The 17152-nt window shown below is 35.5% G+C and overlaps 1 protein-coding gene across 1 annotated transcript in view; it reads right to left on the bottom strand.

Moving 5' to 3' along the window:
• LOC137403673 (serine/threonine-protein kinase mTOR-like) overlaps window positions 1-17152 on the bottom strand; it is an 89187-nt gene that overhangs the window by 64925 nt on the left and 7110 nt on the right. The window contains exons 3-9 of the mRNA XM_068089672.1: window positions 15116-15257; window positions 13704-13809; window positions 12376-12567; window positions 11041-11178; window positions 8181-8246; window positions 5533-5571; window positions 567-722 (exon numbers count right to left, since the gene is read on the bottom strand). Of these exons, the coding sequence (XP_067945773.1) occupies window positions 567-722; window positions 5533-5571; window positions 8181-8246; window positions 11041-11178; window positions 12376-12567; window positions 13704-13809; window positions 15116-15257 (839 nt within the window). The remainder of the gene's footprint in view (window positions 1-566; window positions 723-5532; window positions 5572-8180; window positions 8247-11040; window positions 11179-12375; window positions 12568-13703; window positions 13810-15115; window positions 15258-17152) is intronic.

Genomic DNA, 17152 nt, shown 5'->3' with positions numbered 1-17152 from the left:
TATTTTGTCCAGAAAACGTGTTCAGTAGCGGAGGAGAAAGCAACTGTATAAAAATGTTCAGTAGCGGAGGAGATAACTACAGTATAATATATAGCAATATATCTTTGCTATAATAAGAGCCATGTCCGCCTGTAGTCACGCTAAGAGTGATAGGAATAATGACTACAAAGCAGGGGAATTGAACTCAGATACTCGGATTGTCAGCCAATCACGCGACCATCTTTCTACATCTAAGAATATTTGTGCACATAGTTATTACGCATGATGATCCCTCATGGCCAATGGGACTGACAGAGTACTAGTTATATTAATATGAGATTTGCTTTAATGATAACTGAACACTATTTAGCAAATATAGATTGACAGTTCAAAAGCGCGTCATAATGAAACCACAAACGGTCGTCTACTAATAGTTTAACTAATTATGAATTGTCTTCTTTCATCGTAACCAATACTATGACAAGAGCAGACAACAGACAATTATTTCTGAACAAATGTTACAAAAATCATTTTGCTCAAATAACGAAGAAACAAATGGTAAATCTTTAGGCCACCAAACAACTCACCTTATGAAAATGTTCAGTGATGAGTTTGCGACAAGATGTGCTCTCAAACAAGGCCTCTTTACGCAGGCTGTCAAAAGGTACATCATTGCTAGAGAATCGACCACTCTCAGAAGTTGTGGCTGATCCGCCTGCAGATCTCGCAGGTTTGGCATTGTTCTGTAACATATTCCATAGCGGTGAGACTGCAATGTAACTCATAAGGATGTGTCATATGATCTACAGGTGGCTATAATCTGAGCCGAGATCTATTGTCTCTGTATCATCAGACGATCTTTTAAAAGAACATGATGACGACCAGATCGATTAGTCGATACATTATCTAACACCTCCTTTATGTGAATACAATTTTTATAGGTTCACCACAAATTCTTTACAAATGCCTTTCTGCAATTTTCCAGAGATTTTTAAAGAACAACAATTTTAAAAAAATTATAAAACTAAATCTGTTAGATGACTAACACGTTTAACAGATGTCCAAGCAAACAAAGGTATGGTATTTTTTACATGGTGAGCAAGTTTATCACTACTGTCAAACAAAGGCCAAACACCAAACATCAGTGAGCAGGATCTATTTTTTCAGAACAACATCTATGAAAACCATTGCACAGAAAAGCCTACTATAAATCAGAAAAAAACAGAAAACAGTTTAAATTACAACAACAAGGTTCAGAAATGCCTTGTCGGTTGTAAAGAGCTTACAGATGACACTTTATGAAAAGAAAGCAAGCAGAGCGCATGCTTCTATGGCAGCATCATCAGCATTCAAATTAACTTAATAAGTTATGAAACAGCCAGCAACAAATTTAATATACTATGAAGATCTACCCGAGGAAGCCATAAAACTACAAATAGCGGATGTAATCTTATTTCTAAATGATATCATTCATAAATACTATAATGGTCACAATCAGTAAAGGCTCTCTAAAGAAACATTAAAACAGAATAGGATAGCCCTCAATATGTTTCCCACAGTTATAACATTCAGAGTGTTGATACTGAGTGGCATTAACACCAGCCATCGACATCATAATTTAGATAGGGAATGATGACACAAGGTTTTGAAGCTTTCTGAAGGTGTTTGAGATCTCTTTGAGGTTCAGGCAACTAAACTCACATAAGATTCTATTAGCAAAAAAATTTTTTTACAGATTTTAAAATGTTGACAGCATTATTACTAAAGATTAAGTTGTAACGTCATGAATCTGACTTTCACAATGGCAGCCCAATCTTAGACACCAAATGGGATAACGTAGACAACAAAACAAAATCAAGAAAAATTACCTAACAAAAATTTAATAACATTACGTCAATTACAAAAGTAGTTAAGATATTGGGGTTAAACTGCTTACCAATGAATTCCACAGTTACTAATGCAGAAGCTTTACGACAAAAGCATTAAAAAACAGCATGAAAATGGTGAGAAAAGTAAGCACCAAATGAGTCAAATTTTAAACATTCAACAGGAATCGCATTAAACTCCCTTTAGGTTTTAAAAACTAAAGATCTAAGGCGAAAGTCAGATAGAAAGATGAAAAGCAAGCGTGGACACCCTACAACCTGCCACTTGAGAATTCTAACATCATTCAAGATTAAGCTAAACCTTTTGGTCAAACATATCATTGGGTTAACATAGAACTGGTTAGCAATGGATTACAAGCCCGCATAATAAAGAGTATAAAAATGTGCCAACTTTACAAAGCAGTAAACTAGAAAAAGCAAATGTTTTTTTACAAAATGATTAAAAAAATCTACTAACATTATGCAATATTTTAGTGACAGAGAGAAGCTAAACAGATGATATGATAACCATCATTACCAAACTGCCAGTTTTGAGAAAATTTAGGATTTCCAGTGTTTAGCATTGTCTATTCTCTTTTGACCATATGCTTTATATTTTATGCTCTATATTTAAACAGACTTGCATAATTTTGTCCAAGGTTAACTTCGAACAACTAGCAGAGCTTCAGCATAAGAACACAAAACGTAAATTGGAAAAATGCATTTAAAATATAATACATATGAAATAATACATAGAGATAATTCTGGACTATGAGTCTGTACTTTTTTGCTCACTTTGAACACTGCAGCTTAGACTAAGTGCCCCTTATTCATCTTTTCCATAGCAGCAAAACAGTTCAGATAGCAACAGCCAGCCAATAAAATTGAAGAGAGGTCCAGGCTACGGAATTGTATGACCAGGCCAACGAACTATCCCGAATATTAAAATCAGTCATTTCTAGTAACCCTGATAAACATGAAAATGTCTTGGAAAAAAGCACATGATGTGGATTATAAGTTATAAGAATAATTATTATACGATTATATGTATGATTATCCTTCAACCGACTATGGCAGTTGATGGAGGATATCGAGTAGTGCTTCGTAACTTAGGAATAAATTGATCAACAGTGAAGAGGTAGAGACGCCAACATGAAGAACTGAACCAAAAAGACGCCCACACACTACGACGACCTTGTTAGGAAATTTCGATCTAAGGCTAACATATTCGATATACCGTAACCACACGCTAATTATTTTATGATACGATTACGTTATGATGCCCCTGTTAAGATTTTTTTGTCGTAAGGTTCAACTACTATAATACATGGGGTCAAGACCAATTCTTCTCACGCTGACATTTATGGGAAGAGCTTCGACATTCTCCGTTCTGTCAGACAAAGACAGTACGATATCTCATTTTTACATTTGCACCAGTATCGATTGGGTAGTTGTTTTTGTAGTGTTTTGTGTGGTTAAAATAAATTAAGAGAAAAAATAAAACAGCTATAAAAGGGTTTAGATGTAAATGTGAAATAATTAGCAACCAATAGCTAAATTAAGTCTGTTTTGCTACGATTACAATAAAATATGATTCAGTAATGATACAATTAATACGAACGAAGAAAACAAAATAAAAGCCCAGACCTAGAATATGTTAAACTAATAATAACAATTCTTGCGTAGAAATGTGTGTGTATAAAAAAGGTTACTGTTCCACCAGAAGCTATCCATCAAAACTTTGTATGCGATGATACTGATAATAAAAAGGTCTTTGCACAAAAAATTGATTTGTATTTAACTTATAACAACATTTGCCATACTAACGTTCAAACTACATATCATGAGACAAGTGTTTTGTGTAGTTGAAATAATTTTAAAAAAAATAAAAACAACTGTAAATGTTTTTAAACTTTGTCAAACAACTGTAACTTTCAAACTTCATATCATGAGGAACATGTTATGAGCAGGTCAAATAAATTAACAAAAATAAAACAACTATAAAAAGGTTTAGATGTAACTGTGAAATAATTGGCAAGTAATAGCTAAATTAAGTTGGTTTTGCTACAATTACAATAAAAGATGATTCGGTAATGATACAATTAATGCGAACTGAGAAAACAAAATAAAAATCCTGAATATGTTGAATTAATAATAACAACTCTTGCATAGAAGTGTGTGTGTATAAAAAAGGTTACTGTTCCATCAGAAGCTATCCATTAAAACCTTTCTCATGATATGCAGTTTGAAAGTTAGAATGGCAAATGTTATTATATGTTAAATACAAATCAATTTTCTGACCAAAGACTTTTTTATTACCCCGGCAACGCAGCTAGTCTTCTATATACATGTATATATATTTCTCAAAGTCTGTTTTCGGTATGCCTAATTATAGCTATTATTAGAATCTTGGAATAAAGAACCCGTACCGAAAAAGATTTGATCTCGGACCCTCCCATTCACCAGTCCAATGCTGTACCAATTCGACTACAGAGATTGATCGACTAGGTACGCCTTATATGTCGCTATATGGGAGCAAATACCATGACTCAGTCATGGTATTCTTGTCATGGTGTACCATCCTTAGAAGCCTTAGCTATTGTTACAAAGCTTGGTGAAATTTTCCATTGGCAATGTGTCAGGCTAATAGCAAATGGCAGGCAACTTTCACTATTTCTCATTGTTTAAAAGCTGGTTTTTAATACTCGGGAAGCATTTTAATCTGATCAAGTTTTATCAATGCTAATCTTATAACACCCTGGCAGTCAGATCACCTAAACATTAAAAACAAATCTACTAAAATTTTGTGAAAGTTCATCTTTAAATGAAGTCTGCCAGTGAATACAAATTGAGTAGAGCTGTGCCAAAACATCAACCATCAACAACAAATTGAGAAGAGAACTGATGAGCTAAGAGGACGGTGAGCGAGCCCTCAAGTGACGCAGAGCATGGGGAGTGTAATGGAGTGAGTGATGAGATCCTGAGGTTGTTTACTTTGTACACTAAAGTGGGGGACTTTAACAGCTCCAGTGCGCAGGAGGAAAATAGAGAAGGTGATCAGTGAATCTTCTAGTAGGATGCAGTATGTAAACAAACATAGTAGACGTGTCCCTTACTTGTTTGCTGCTAACCCGCTGTCAGTGAATAACTTCTCAGTAAAAACGATAGAGAATTGAATGAGTGCTAAAATAATGTTAAGATAATTTTTTATATTATTTCTTGAGATACCTTGTGATTTATTGAAGTACAATACCAGTTCTTTTTAAAAATTGACTAATTTTAATCAGGTTTGCTCTGTAGCCCAAAATTGATCGTATTATATATATGACATTCTGAAACCTTAGGATTTTGCAAGTAACCTAATATAACATTATAATAGAATAAAAAGAAAATCCAATATATAGAAAATAAAACAAGATTCCAGTGAACCAGGTTAGTGTAACTTTAAATAGAATACCAGCCGAGACCAACCTGCCAACAACCATGCATCACCCTCTCCTTATTATAATCATGCCTCCTATAACTAGGTCGCCTCCTATAACTAGGTCGCCTCCTATAACTAGGTCACACTCACTGCAAGACGATAGAAAGGAGAAATGCACACAGACAAAGTTTAGCAAGAAAAAGCAAAAGCCATCCAATATAGCATGGGTTAAGAAACACAGAAAGGGAGCCTCTGTTCACCTACCATAAACGGAATACTGATTTTTCTTGCTGGGCTAACCACCTGCCAATTTATTGCAGAGTACAGTAACCAAGCACGATGCAAGTTGTCAAGCGAAGGTTACAAGAGGCAAAATAAATAAGAAGATTGAACGACACTGACTATAGATTATCACCTTTCCCCTTGATCTGGAATCGCTACGAAACTGCGTGTGGGAATGCAAAAGCATTAGTAAAAGTTATCGGTAAAAGGGAAGCACAACTCCCACATAAATAAAGCACAGTCCTATCTGATATGAAATAGGTGGGATTTTTATTATACAAAACAGATAGTAGAAGACTGCAAGTTGCAAATTTTCGTTGTTCATATAAACAATATACATCCGAGCGTGAACAACATCCTTTAACTAAGAGCTTACAAATGTTATATATCTAGGCAAGAATGATTGTTGGAATTGGGTGATATTAAAGCGTATAGTGGAACAACTGATACTAGAGCATACAAAACATACAAGCAATACATACAAACTAAACATAAGCTAGACGTATAAACGACTGTGTGGATATAAAAACACAAAGCCATGGTCAGGACAAAAAATAAAATGAAAAAATATTTGCAACATTTAAAGTTTGATTGTTAAAGGTTGACTTGCAATAAAATTCACATTACAGTTATTTGGTCTCAAAAGATTCACCATGTCTTACTCTGTTGTGTTTTAGGTGCCAAATATGTGGAAATGTGATTACAAGCTCTTAAAAGCTCAAAAACGAAAAGCCGCCGTAGATTGGAGTCTTTTTATTTCGATGACGTAGCCATGAAATTTGGTTATTGTCTTGTCACGTGATGTTCTCACGTGAATTGAAAGGCCAATAAATTGCTCAATATAAAACTTATCGTAGCACTAGTTTATGACAAGCACTTCAGTTTTACCGAAGACCCCGTATCAAATATAGATGCTCGCTACTTTACAGTTTTGTTTTGGTCTGGTCTAATCGGCAAGTCGTAATCTGATCATGTGACCCAATACTTCGCAAATAATTTTTGCAGCACTTTTCGATTATCACAGGTGACCAACAGGCTTGTCATGATTATCAGACAATGATATGTACTCCTTCGAGCTAAGGTTAAAAAATTAAACGAATTTTTATGGTAAGTTATAAGATATCACTGCTAAAAGTGACAGCATTACAATGACGATAAACTAGACGCGTAAGAACAATAGACATGGTTTATTGAATGCGTGAAGTATATTTGTGAAAATATTTTGACGAATAAGGTTGCATGCAAGTGTAAACAGAAACCATCTCTCACAACTACATCACATTTGAGCCGTTTTAGAAAGAGAATCCAAACTACGGCGGTCTCGTGTGGCTGCGATTAACTGTTCATTTTTGAGCTTTTAAGAGCTTGTAATCACATTTCCACATATTTTGCACCTACAACACAACAGAGTAAGACATGGTGAATCTTTTGATACCAAATAACTGTAATGTGAATTTTATTGCAAGTCAACCTTTAAAAATTTAATTTTTGACACGCCCCTTAGAATTATATTCATCTCAATGCCAATCTGTATGAGTTTCATAAAACTACGAGAGCAAAATACGAGAGGCAACTTCTATTATAGCTACATTGACATCTATTTGTCCAACCAACCAAAGGATACCTCCATTGCCTAACAACCAACTTAGATTTGTATGACTCTAATAGCGTACAAGTATTATCTGATAGGGTTGTCTTCTCCTTGTTAAACCACAGATTGTACACAGCTGTTGCTGTCATGTATTCATTAAATAGATTGCATAATTATACAGAAGGAATGCTAAAAGAAACTCGGTAGATACTGTGAATACAATCACTGGCAAAATTTCAGTATTAAGGCAAAAAGCAGCCTGTAAAACATTTAAATTGGAGGTAAATAAAGAAAACTGGTCATCAGACAGAATGACAGTTACACTAAAGTAGTCAAAGAGGTTGACTACTTAATGTTACTTAACATTAAGTAGTCAACCTTAATGTTACTAACATTAATAGGCCAGTAACATGCAGATTTCTGTATGAAAATGAAATGTTGACAAACAAAAATACACAAAGTATAGCAGTTGATCAAAAACTGTTTTTAGCATATTTTTGAGTGTTTTGAAAATCTTTTAATTTTGGCAACATTTCAGCCTTACAGACTAGGCTTTTCACAGAAAGATTTATCGCAACAAACAATCGAAACAATGGTTACCATTCAAGCTTACCAAGACAATTACACATTTCACTACATCAGAAGACTAGGACAGGTGTAAAAATCTGTGTTAATATATGTACAAATACTCTGCATAGAGAGCAGTAAGCTCAGTAGATGAAAATCTTAACATTTTTCTTAGTATTATTAAGTTTAATAATATTATCATCAATATTGTTGCTATTATTATTGTTGTTGCTATTATTATTATTGTTGTTATTCACATCCTTTCAGGAAAGCCTGAGATCAAGACCTCTCTGAGTTCATAGCTCCGCCATCACACTTCTTCTTTCTAATTTATTCTTCTCTATTATTACTACCGTTATTATGAGCATCTGTATTATTGTTGCCGATGCTATCATTATCATGATGTTTAATATCTAAATCACCTAGTTGATTTATTACAAAGGTTTCCCAGTCTAGGCACAAATCAGCATACCTTAACAATCTGTCTTTCATGTGCTGCCTGTATCTCACCTATCGCCATGACCTCCTCGTACAATTTCTGCAAAAAAATAAATAGGTATTAAAATTCGATATACACAAAGAAGTTAAGCGTTTAATCCTAATGTAAGCTAATGATGAACTATTCTAGACTCCTTTACACAAAAGAAGATTACTCCAAACTTTGATCTCGTTTTTCACCAACATGAAAGCAATTTGGGAATCCCTGACAGTGCAGTCGGTTGTGAGCAACCGTCAGGTGAGCTAATGAAGCGCAGAGAATAAGTATGTGCACAATTATTCAGAAAAACTGGAAAGCGGCCGATTGGCGCAAGTGTTGGGGTTCCCCGCAGCCGGACCAGAGGTCGCGAATTCGAAACCAACACGATGAACCTTTTTCCCCAACCTTCAAAAGTAGCTTCAGACAGATGGACAGACAGATGTACAGACAGATGTACAGACAGATACACAGACAGATACACAGACAGATGTACAGACAGATGGACAGACAGATGTGCGGATAGATGTACAGACAGATGGACAGACAGATGTGCGGATAGATGTACAGACAGATGTACAGACAGATATACAGACAGATGTACAGACAGATGGACAGACACATCTCTTATCTTAGTAAAGATTGAGGGAAAGGCTGATCAATAGACAATATTGATACGATGCTATGGATGCAAGTTGCAACTTGCAACCAAATAGCAAGTTGAAAGGGTACATCAAACTTCTTATTTCTATCATGTGTACTAAAGCTGAATATATGATACAGAAATGCAGAAAATTTTGCATGCTAATTTTCATGTCAACTTTAAATTCATTGGGAAATTTTATCCTCTATTTTGACTAAAAGAATGTTTTATTATGTAAACAAAAACTAGTCATTTACACAAAGCTTTGTTAGACAAGGCATCTCCATCAAACAGGCCCAATGCGATAACTTACTTTATTATTTTAAAATAACATCCATCTGGTTTTCTTATTCATAAAACAAATATAATGCTAGTCCGACAGTAGATTGAAAAGAGAGAGATTCATAAAATTTCAACATTTCTTATTTAAACTATTGGCCTCCCACCTCAAACTATGAAGCAATGCATTTTATTGTTGACCTCTGTTTTTGATAATCTGATCAAGACATGCTTCTAATATAAAAAGTGACGTGTAAGTATTCAGGGAATTATCATAATTAGTCTTGTCCACGAGTCAGCCCTAACCAGTTAGCTTTAGGATATGTGTCAGCCTGCCTCTAAACATCTCTTGGCGGGGTACTCACTATATCATATGATGAGCACATTAATCTATACATCTATTAATAGATCCCACTTTGCGTAAACGCTTTGCGTTTCCACGTTGTTTGGCCGATTTTGTCAAAACTTCACAGGCATATGTTCCGTCCCTCCCCCCAGGTAGCCTGTCTAGACAAACTGTTGTTTTTTGTGGAGTTGTCCCCCGTCGAGCGGGCGAGCAACAGCAGCTTGTCACAAGACGTACTGCACCTGATGCATCAGCTGCACTAATAGGGAGTTGTTCTCTTCCGTTTATGCGGCTTGGTTACGATGTTATGTCGGTCGCTCCATTGGTAATCATAACGGATTTCGCGCAAAAATTTATGTAGAAAAATTAAGATAAGAGCGTTTAACTCGCGACTCGTCTCTGCAGTAAACTTCAGTAGAATTTGAGAACATTAGAAGAATTAGGCAACAACAGCGACTAAACATTTCGTTATTTGTGCGCTCAGTCAGTTTTGTTTCTATTTTTGTATCAGTCAGTTTTATTTGTTCTTATTGATTTTATTTTCAATTTATTTTATTCTTAAGTTCTACTAAAGTTTATCACAAAGACTGGTCTTTGATTAAACGTTGTAATCTTATTTTTTTCTACGTAAATTTTTGCGTGAAATCTGTTATTATTACCAATGGAGCGACCGACATAACATCGCAGCCAAGCCGCGTAGACGGAAGAGAACAACTCCCTATATGTGCAGCTGATGCATCAGGTGCAGTACAACTTGTGACAAGCTGTTGTTGCTCGCCCGCTCGGCGAGCAACAACAGCTTGGAACAACTCCGCAAAAAACAACAGTTTGTCAAGACAGGCTACCCCCCCAGGCTGCTAAACATATTTGGTCTCAAAACTCTGTTTGGTTTCTGAGAACCAATCGTATAAACAGCTTCAAATACAATTCTGCTTCATGAAAGCTTTCGTAGATTGTTGTCATGAAAGCGGTCTAGCAATTCCTGTTGAAGGTCTACACAAATGCTGCGAGACATCTGATTGCAAAGTAAGCCGAGCTCGATGTTAGTCGATAAAGAGCTGTCACATGACCATGTTGGATTGGTTATATTTTGTATTTTTATATCGTATATCTTTAACCGCCCATTTTTTGGGTTATTGCAGCATTGCTCATACAAACTGACTTGAGTTGTTGGACTCAGAGACTTACATGTAGGTTACCCCTACGCAGCTGTATATTGCTTGCATTCTATACATTGTATGCTTGTTGATAAGGAAGTAAACAAAAATCCTCCCGCTAAATTTTATTGTCAAACTTTGAATGGCTGTATCTCGGTTATTAGATTCCAAGTTTTGATCAGATAATGCAAAGGTTTTTTTACATAGCTAATCACTCATCTGTTTCATAACCAAAGTAACGATGTATTCTTGAAGCTGAAATATTAGGCTGCATAATAGTGTTTAACGGAAGATGACTGATTACCTCATGAAGGTCTGTTTTGTTGAGCTGGCCTGTACGTGTAACAACGCGGCTACAGCGTACTCTTGCAAAATAAATAGACAGTAAGGGTGAATAAAATATTACTTTTATGAATAAAAAGTCGAAGTTACCTCCCCCTCAAGGTTGCTGCACCGTAAAAGCTCCTCAACAATCAGCAGCGTACCGTGAGACCAGTCATCCTTGCTCGGCTTTACTTTTTCTATCGAAGAGTCTGGGCCATACTCAGCCATGCAGTGCTTGAAACAAACCTACATCGGCAAAATCATACAGAGTGATATTCTTCGTTCTGCTAATAATAAAACAGTTGAAGAGCAATTCACTAATGAGAGAATAACTCCTGCGTATACGTTTTTATCACACAAATCTGTTTTTTGTACGCACTTACTCATTTTATCAAGTTATGCTTTATTAAAGGATATCCTATTAATATAGTCTACCATGAGAAATCCTGCATTTGGTCTCAAGAGGGAATAACTCCAACGTAAGCAAGCTCATAAATTAATAAGGTTAACTACTATCAGGTATGCTAACAAGAGAGGAATCTGCAAACAGGCCCAGCATAAAGTCAATAGCCATAAATACACTCTCTGCAGCAGTTCAACTTGAGGTAAGTAAATAGATACAAATATGTAAAATTTATGAGCAGAAATCCTACAAGAGATAGAGCAACAGCAAGTGGCAGAAACACTACTAGTCAGCTAGTAACTGACTTGTTCATTGAAAATTCTAGTGATGAGAGAGTAACTCCTATTAAGATTATCTTGAGGGAATAACATATCAGCATAACTTTAACTAAAAGAGAATAATTCCAACTTTCATTTTTAACATACACGTAGCTAATACGTGTATCTTCACTTTTGAGATATGAATACTCCAGCATTACACTTGAGTAAATAAAAGCCATCCACTACATCTCTTAAGTGACCAAACCATTTAAACGTTATGAAATATATGCAACTCATAGATATGTTACAAAAGAGAGTAACTTCTAAACAGTTTACTCTCTAATCATATTTTGACTTGCAACTTGGTAATAAAGCCAAACTATGCTTGCTAATTCTTATGCGTCGCAAAATATAGCCAGAGAATCTTATTGCTAAAATGGGCAAGTAATAAAGCCCTTTCGGTACAATGAACCACACTGTACAGCTTGGCATATGCCGACCTGCTGCTGTTCCCTTATTTAAAAGAATGACAGTAAAATGGAAAACAAATCTAAAAAAACCCAACTTAGACTAAACACCCAAGTGCTGAGTCTAGCTTTGTTACACACATAAAAAGGCATCTGAAAAACATCCTTCATAATATGTTTGTCTAGCCAAAGATTATTCTCTCCATGCAACCAAACAGCTCTAAATCGAATGATAATAATACTACATTACCGCTGGTCCTCAAAAATCTTTTCCCTGTTCCTCTAAAATGTCTCACAATAGCCTTGGACTGACCTGGTAAAAAACCTCTTCCTGATTTTCCCGCTGAGCTATGATACCAAGAGCGGCTCTAAGTGCTGCGACAGCCTGAATCCTTACAATAGACTTAGGGTCACGAATTGGTTTGAATATATTGTCAAAGAACCTGGAAATACTCTGATAGAAGAGGGTCGGAGTGTAAATAGCGAGCTCCCTTAAGATGAACACCTAGAGAAGACAATTCCATATGTAGAGAGTGTATCTCATATAATGAATGTGAAGTATTCAAACCACAGAAAATATAACAGATGATTTATAGTAGGAGCGTATGGTGTTTAAGCGTGCAAGTTGTCTTCTCTCGCTTTCACATGGCTTACAGCCTTGGATAGTCACCCCTGGAGTAGTTTTGAATTTCTACTAGCGGTTAGCTTCCAACTAAACCAAATATATATATATTTAGACCTTGTGAATCATGGCACCTCATGGCACGAGCATTATTAAAGATTGCTGCTGTTTTAGAAAAAACTGATTTCAAAATTTTCAAAAGAAAATAATAAACTGTTAACAAATCTAGATTCAATGACATATCTAATGCCACTCTACCAAGCTAACCAGTTACATACGGCACCTCAAAGAAAACAGCACCGACTATCACATCACTTGGCAAATTTTATTACACGCCACGCCTTACTCAAAGAACAGTGGAATGTGCAAGTAATGTACTTTGGAAAAATATCTCACCATTTACAGACCCGAGAGGGCAACTCTAAACAAACGAAGCGAACTCATACCTACTGGTAAACATTTTAAGAAACATTTTTTACAAAAGAGTGTTTCATAATAGATTTCATCCACCTAGCTTTTAATAGCTTTTAATAACTAAGCTTGTATTCTAGTTTACCAGTTTAAGCAGAATTTCATGTATAGTCCTCATTAAGCACGTTATCTGATGAGTGTTACACACCTTTTGTGTAATATGAAACTTTCAGTAATTTTTATGCTTAGTCAAATTTTAATAAATTTCTTACCAAATTCATAATAATCTGTTAATATATTTTGCACACAGGTGTGAATATCTTCCAAACCTTATTTATTTGTTGACCTTAGTTATAGCACTGATTCTTATTTGAGGATTGTTAGTAAACCTACAGATCAGTGCCTACTCATGCTGTTGTTAACACACTGACTAAAATAACACTTTCACAGAGGCAATGCTCAAAAATGCTTTACTGACACCATGAATTATTCCGCGTGCTGCAGTTGATCGCACCGATGTCGGTAAAATTAGAGACAGTTTGAAAAAACTTAACAGCGGTCAGAACATATGGACAATGGTTGCACTAAAAAACGGGATGGTGACCTACCGCTGCAAGTCTTCTGCTTTCATTCCTCTCATTCCTCTCGCTGGAGAGTTCCTCGATGGCCTTGTTGTTCTGAAAGTCTACGATGTTTCCAGCCATCTGCCCCGCCCTGCAAGGAAAACACTGAGTCAATAATTCAGGATCAAGACGAATATCTTAGCATTTGAAACTAACAACAATGATAGGAAATGTTTCCACCGGTGCAACAGCTTCTACAGTAATATAGTCGAGTCAGTATTCGCATTCCCTAAACAAAATTAACAATGTACACATATGTATGCATTTGTATCAATTTTCATGATAAAATCATTGTTTGTGCAGGTTTTGTGAATAAAACCTGTACAAAATTGCAGATGTATATGCATTATGATATCTTGTATTTTAGTGTATTCATTTTTTGATTTTGAAATGTTCATAAAATTCTGCAATTCTATTTGCTTTTCCATTTTTATAGATCATAGCTAGTTAAACGACTTTAACATCTCTATAAACCTGCACACATATAAAAAACATGCAAAATTAAAGCAAACACTTCCGAGTTTGTAACGAAATCTACACATTTTCAGGCTTCCACAATGCGACAACACAAAGTTTTCTAGGCTTTCACACTGACCACTTTCACATGAACAATTTCTAGACTTGTTTTACATTAAACTGGTATCAAGCCCAGCGTTACCATCGATTTCTTTCATTTTCGATCAGACAGCCCGCAGCTTACATGTAGACTTTCAAAGCCAACTGCTGCATGGCTTTCACTACAGCCATCCATGTTGGCATTAAGGTAGCACTGTAGATTTTCAAAGCGAATCGATACACTGCTTTCATTGACAATGATCAAGGAATGAGTTTATGAAGGACAACTGTCCTCCATAAATAATTATTAAATAAATTATCCATAAATAATTATGAATTAATTATAAATAATTAATTCATAATACATGTGAAGGTACATCATTGTGCTTGTAATCAAATGGGTGTGTATAAAAGGCTGGTTCTCAGAAACCAAACGAAGTTGTGAAACCAAATATTTTTGGTAACCTGGTAGAATCATGGAGCCTTTGCGCGTGGAGTTTGCATGAAATCAGCCAAAAAATGGGAAACCGTGTAGCGTTTAGGCAGACTAACAGACAAACATGCACAGACACGATAACAAACTAATATGTAATTATTAATAGAGATTTGCAAAAAACTTTTAAAAATTTTCAGAAACTTTGCTTTTCTTATATTTTCTATTAAACTTCATATTACTATCAGATCTCATACTTTAGTAAACGCTGGAGGTCTTAAACAGAATTCCCAGTTTTCTTTTCCAAATGTAAAATTTTCACTTCCTTAACTAGTTTTAAAACACTTTGATTCTTACAGAAGTGTGTCCATATTAGTTATAACTGAAGATGAGTGAGAAAGTCATATACCTTAGTGCAAGAGTACCCATAACTGATGCTGTCATCTGCAGCAGCGCTGGATCTGATTCTTTGGCCAGCATGTCCTTCAGGTGGTTCTCTGACCTGCTAATGGTTTTACTCGTGTTTCCAACGTCTACGTTTATCAGCACATCTGCAAGAGAGATCATAGACTATACACAACACATCTGTAAGAAAAACCATAGACTATACACAACACCTCTGTAAGAAAAACCATAGGCTACACACAACACGTCTGTAAGATAGACCATAGACTATACAACACGTCTGTAAAAGGCCATAGACTATACACAACACCTCTGTAAAGAGACCATAGGCTACACACAACACATCTGTAAGAGAGGCCATAGGCTACACACAACACGTCTGTAAGAGAGACCATACACTACGCACAACACGTCTGTGAGAGAGACTATAGACTACACCCAACTTATTTATCGCAACTAAGTGGTGACAGCAACTCTAGTGTATCCTTTCCCATCGGCCAACTTATCTCTCATACAAAAAATATTGTCAGTGTTCTAGTCACAGTGAGTGATTATCCAATTACCACTCTCCGGATATCTCTAATAAAACTATGTTACAATAAAATTAGTCTGCAAAGTAATGAGAAGAGAAACCTTGAACAACAGTCACCAGTCTTTTCCAGTTTACACGCTTCAATTGGTTTTATTGGAAGACTAGTCTAGGATGAAACAATATAAAAACAGTTTGTCTAACCTACTTCTAATTCAGGACATTTACTTGATGAAATACAGGAATAGCTTGCGTATTGCATAGTAATGTCTACTAAGAGAGTTCCATCTTGTGTAGCCAATATTACTACTAGTGAATATGTTAGTATCTCAAAATACTTCAGCACAAAGGATTCGCGTCCCAAGAAGATCTCCAGCAAAAACTGCCCAGCCCCATTTATATCTACAGTAATGTTTAAAGTAATGTAAAATATTTCAACAGAACAATCGTATCTGTATTGTTTGTAAAGGTTGGAGGTAAAGCGACGAATGTCAGACTATGCTTCAAAATGGCTAACAGAAAAGTTACTGATAGCAGATTATCATGATAACGTTACTGATAGCAGATTACCATGATAAGGTTACTGATAGCATACTACCATGATAAGGTTACTGATAGCAGACTACTATGATAAGGTTACTGATAGCGGACTACCACGATAAGGTTACTGATAGCGGACTACCATGATGAGGTTACTGATAGCAGACTACCATGATAGGTTACTGATAGCAGATTACCATGATAAGGTTACTGATAGCAGACTACCATGATACTACTATGATAAGCAGTATTTTCCTATTAGGATACTCAGTTGGTAATAAAACCAAAAATACTTTTGTGGCCAAGATGAACCGTATGATGGCAAATGGTTTAGCAAATCAAATGTGTGCAGTGCTCACAACTAGCATGTTTCAGGTATTAAATGCAAGCAGAGGCATCCTGCCATTTCAAATCTGACCAAAATGAAACTTCCTATTATCTGAGAGTCTGTTAATCCTGGAAAGTCATACCATATTCTCCAGGACTCATGCCAGATTAGGTATGAGTCCTGGAGACTCATACCTATAGTAAGTATAATAGAGACTCATACCTATAGTAAGTATAATAGAGACTCATACATATAGTAAGTATAATAGAGACTCATACCTATAGTAAATATAATAGAGACTCATACCTATAGTAAATATAATAGAGACTCATACCTATAGTAAATATAATAGAGACTCATACCTATAGTAAATATAATAGAGACTCATACCTATAGTAAATATAATAGAGACTCATACCTATAGTAAATATAATAAAGACTCATACCTATAGTAAGTATAATAGAGACTCATACCTATAGTAAGTATAATAGAGACTCATACCTATAGTAAATATAATAGAGACTCATACCTATAGTAAATATAATAGAGACTCATACCTATAGTAAATATAATAAAGACTCATACCTATAATAAGTATAATAAAGACCCATACCTATAGTAAGTATAATAAAGACCCATACCT

This window comes from Watersipora subatra, chromosome 9, assembly GCF_963576615.1.
Source record: "Watersipora subatra chromosome 9, tzWatSuba1.1, whole genome shotgun sequence".
In the NCBI taxonomy this organism is placed as follows: domain Eukaryota; kingdom Metazoa; phylum Bryozoa; class Gymnolaemata; order Cheilostomatida; family Watersiporidae; genus Watersipora; species Watersipora subatra.
Note: the sequence above shows the minus strand (reverse complement) of the source record. Positions and strands in the feature narration are given on the sequence as shown.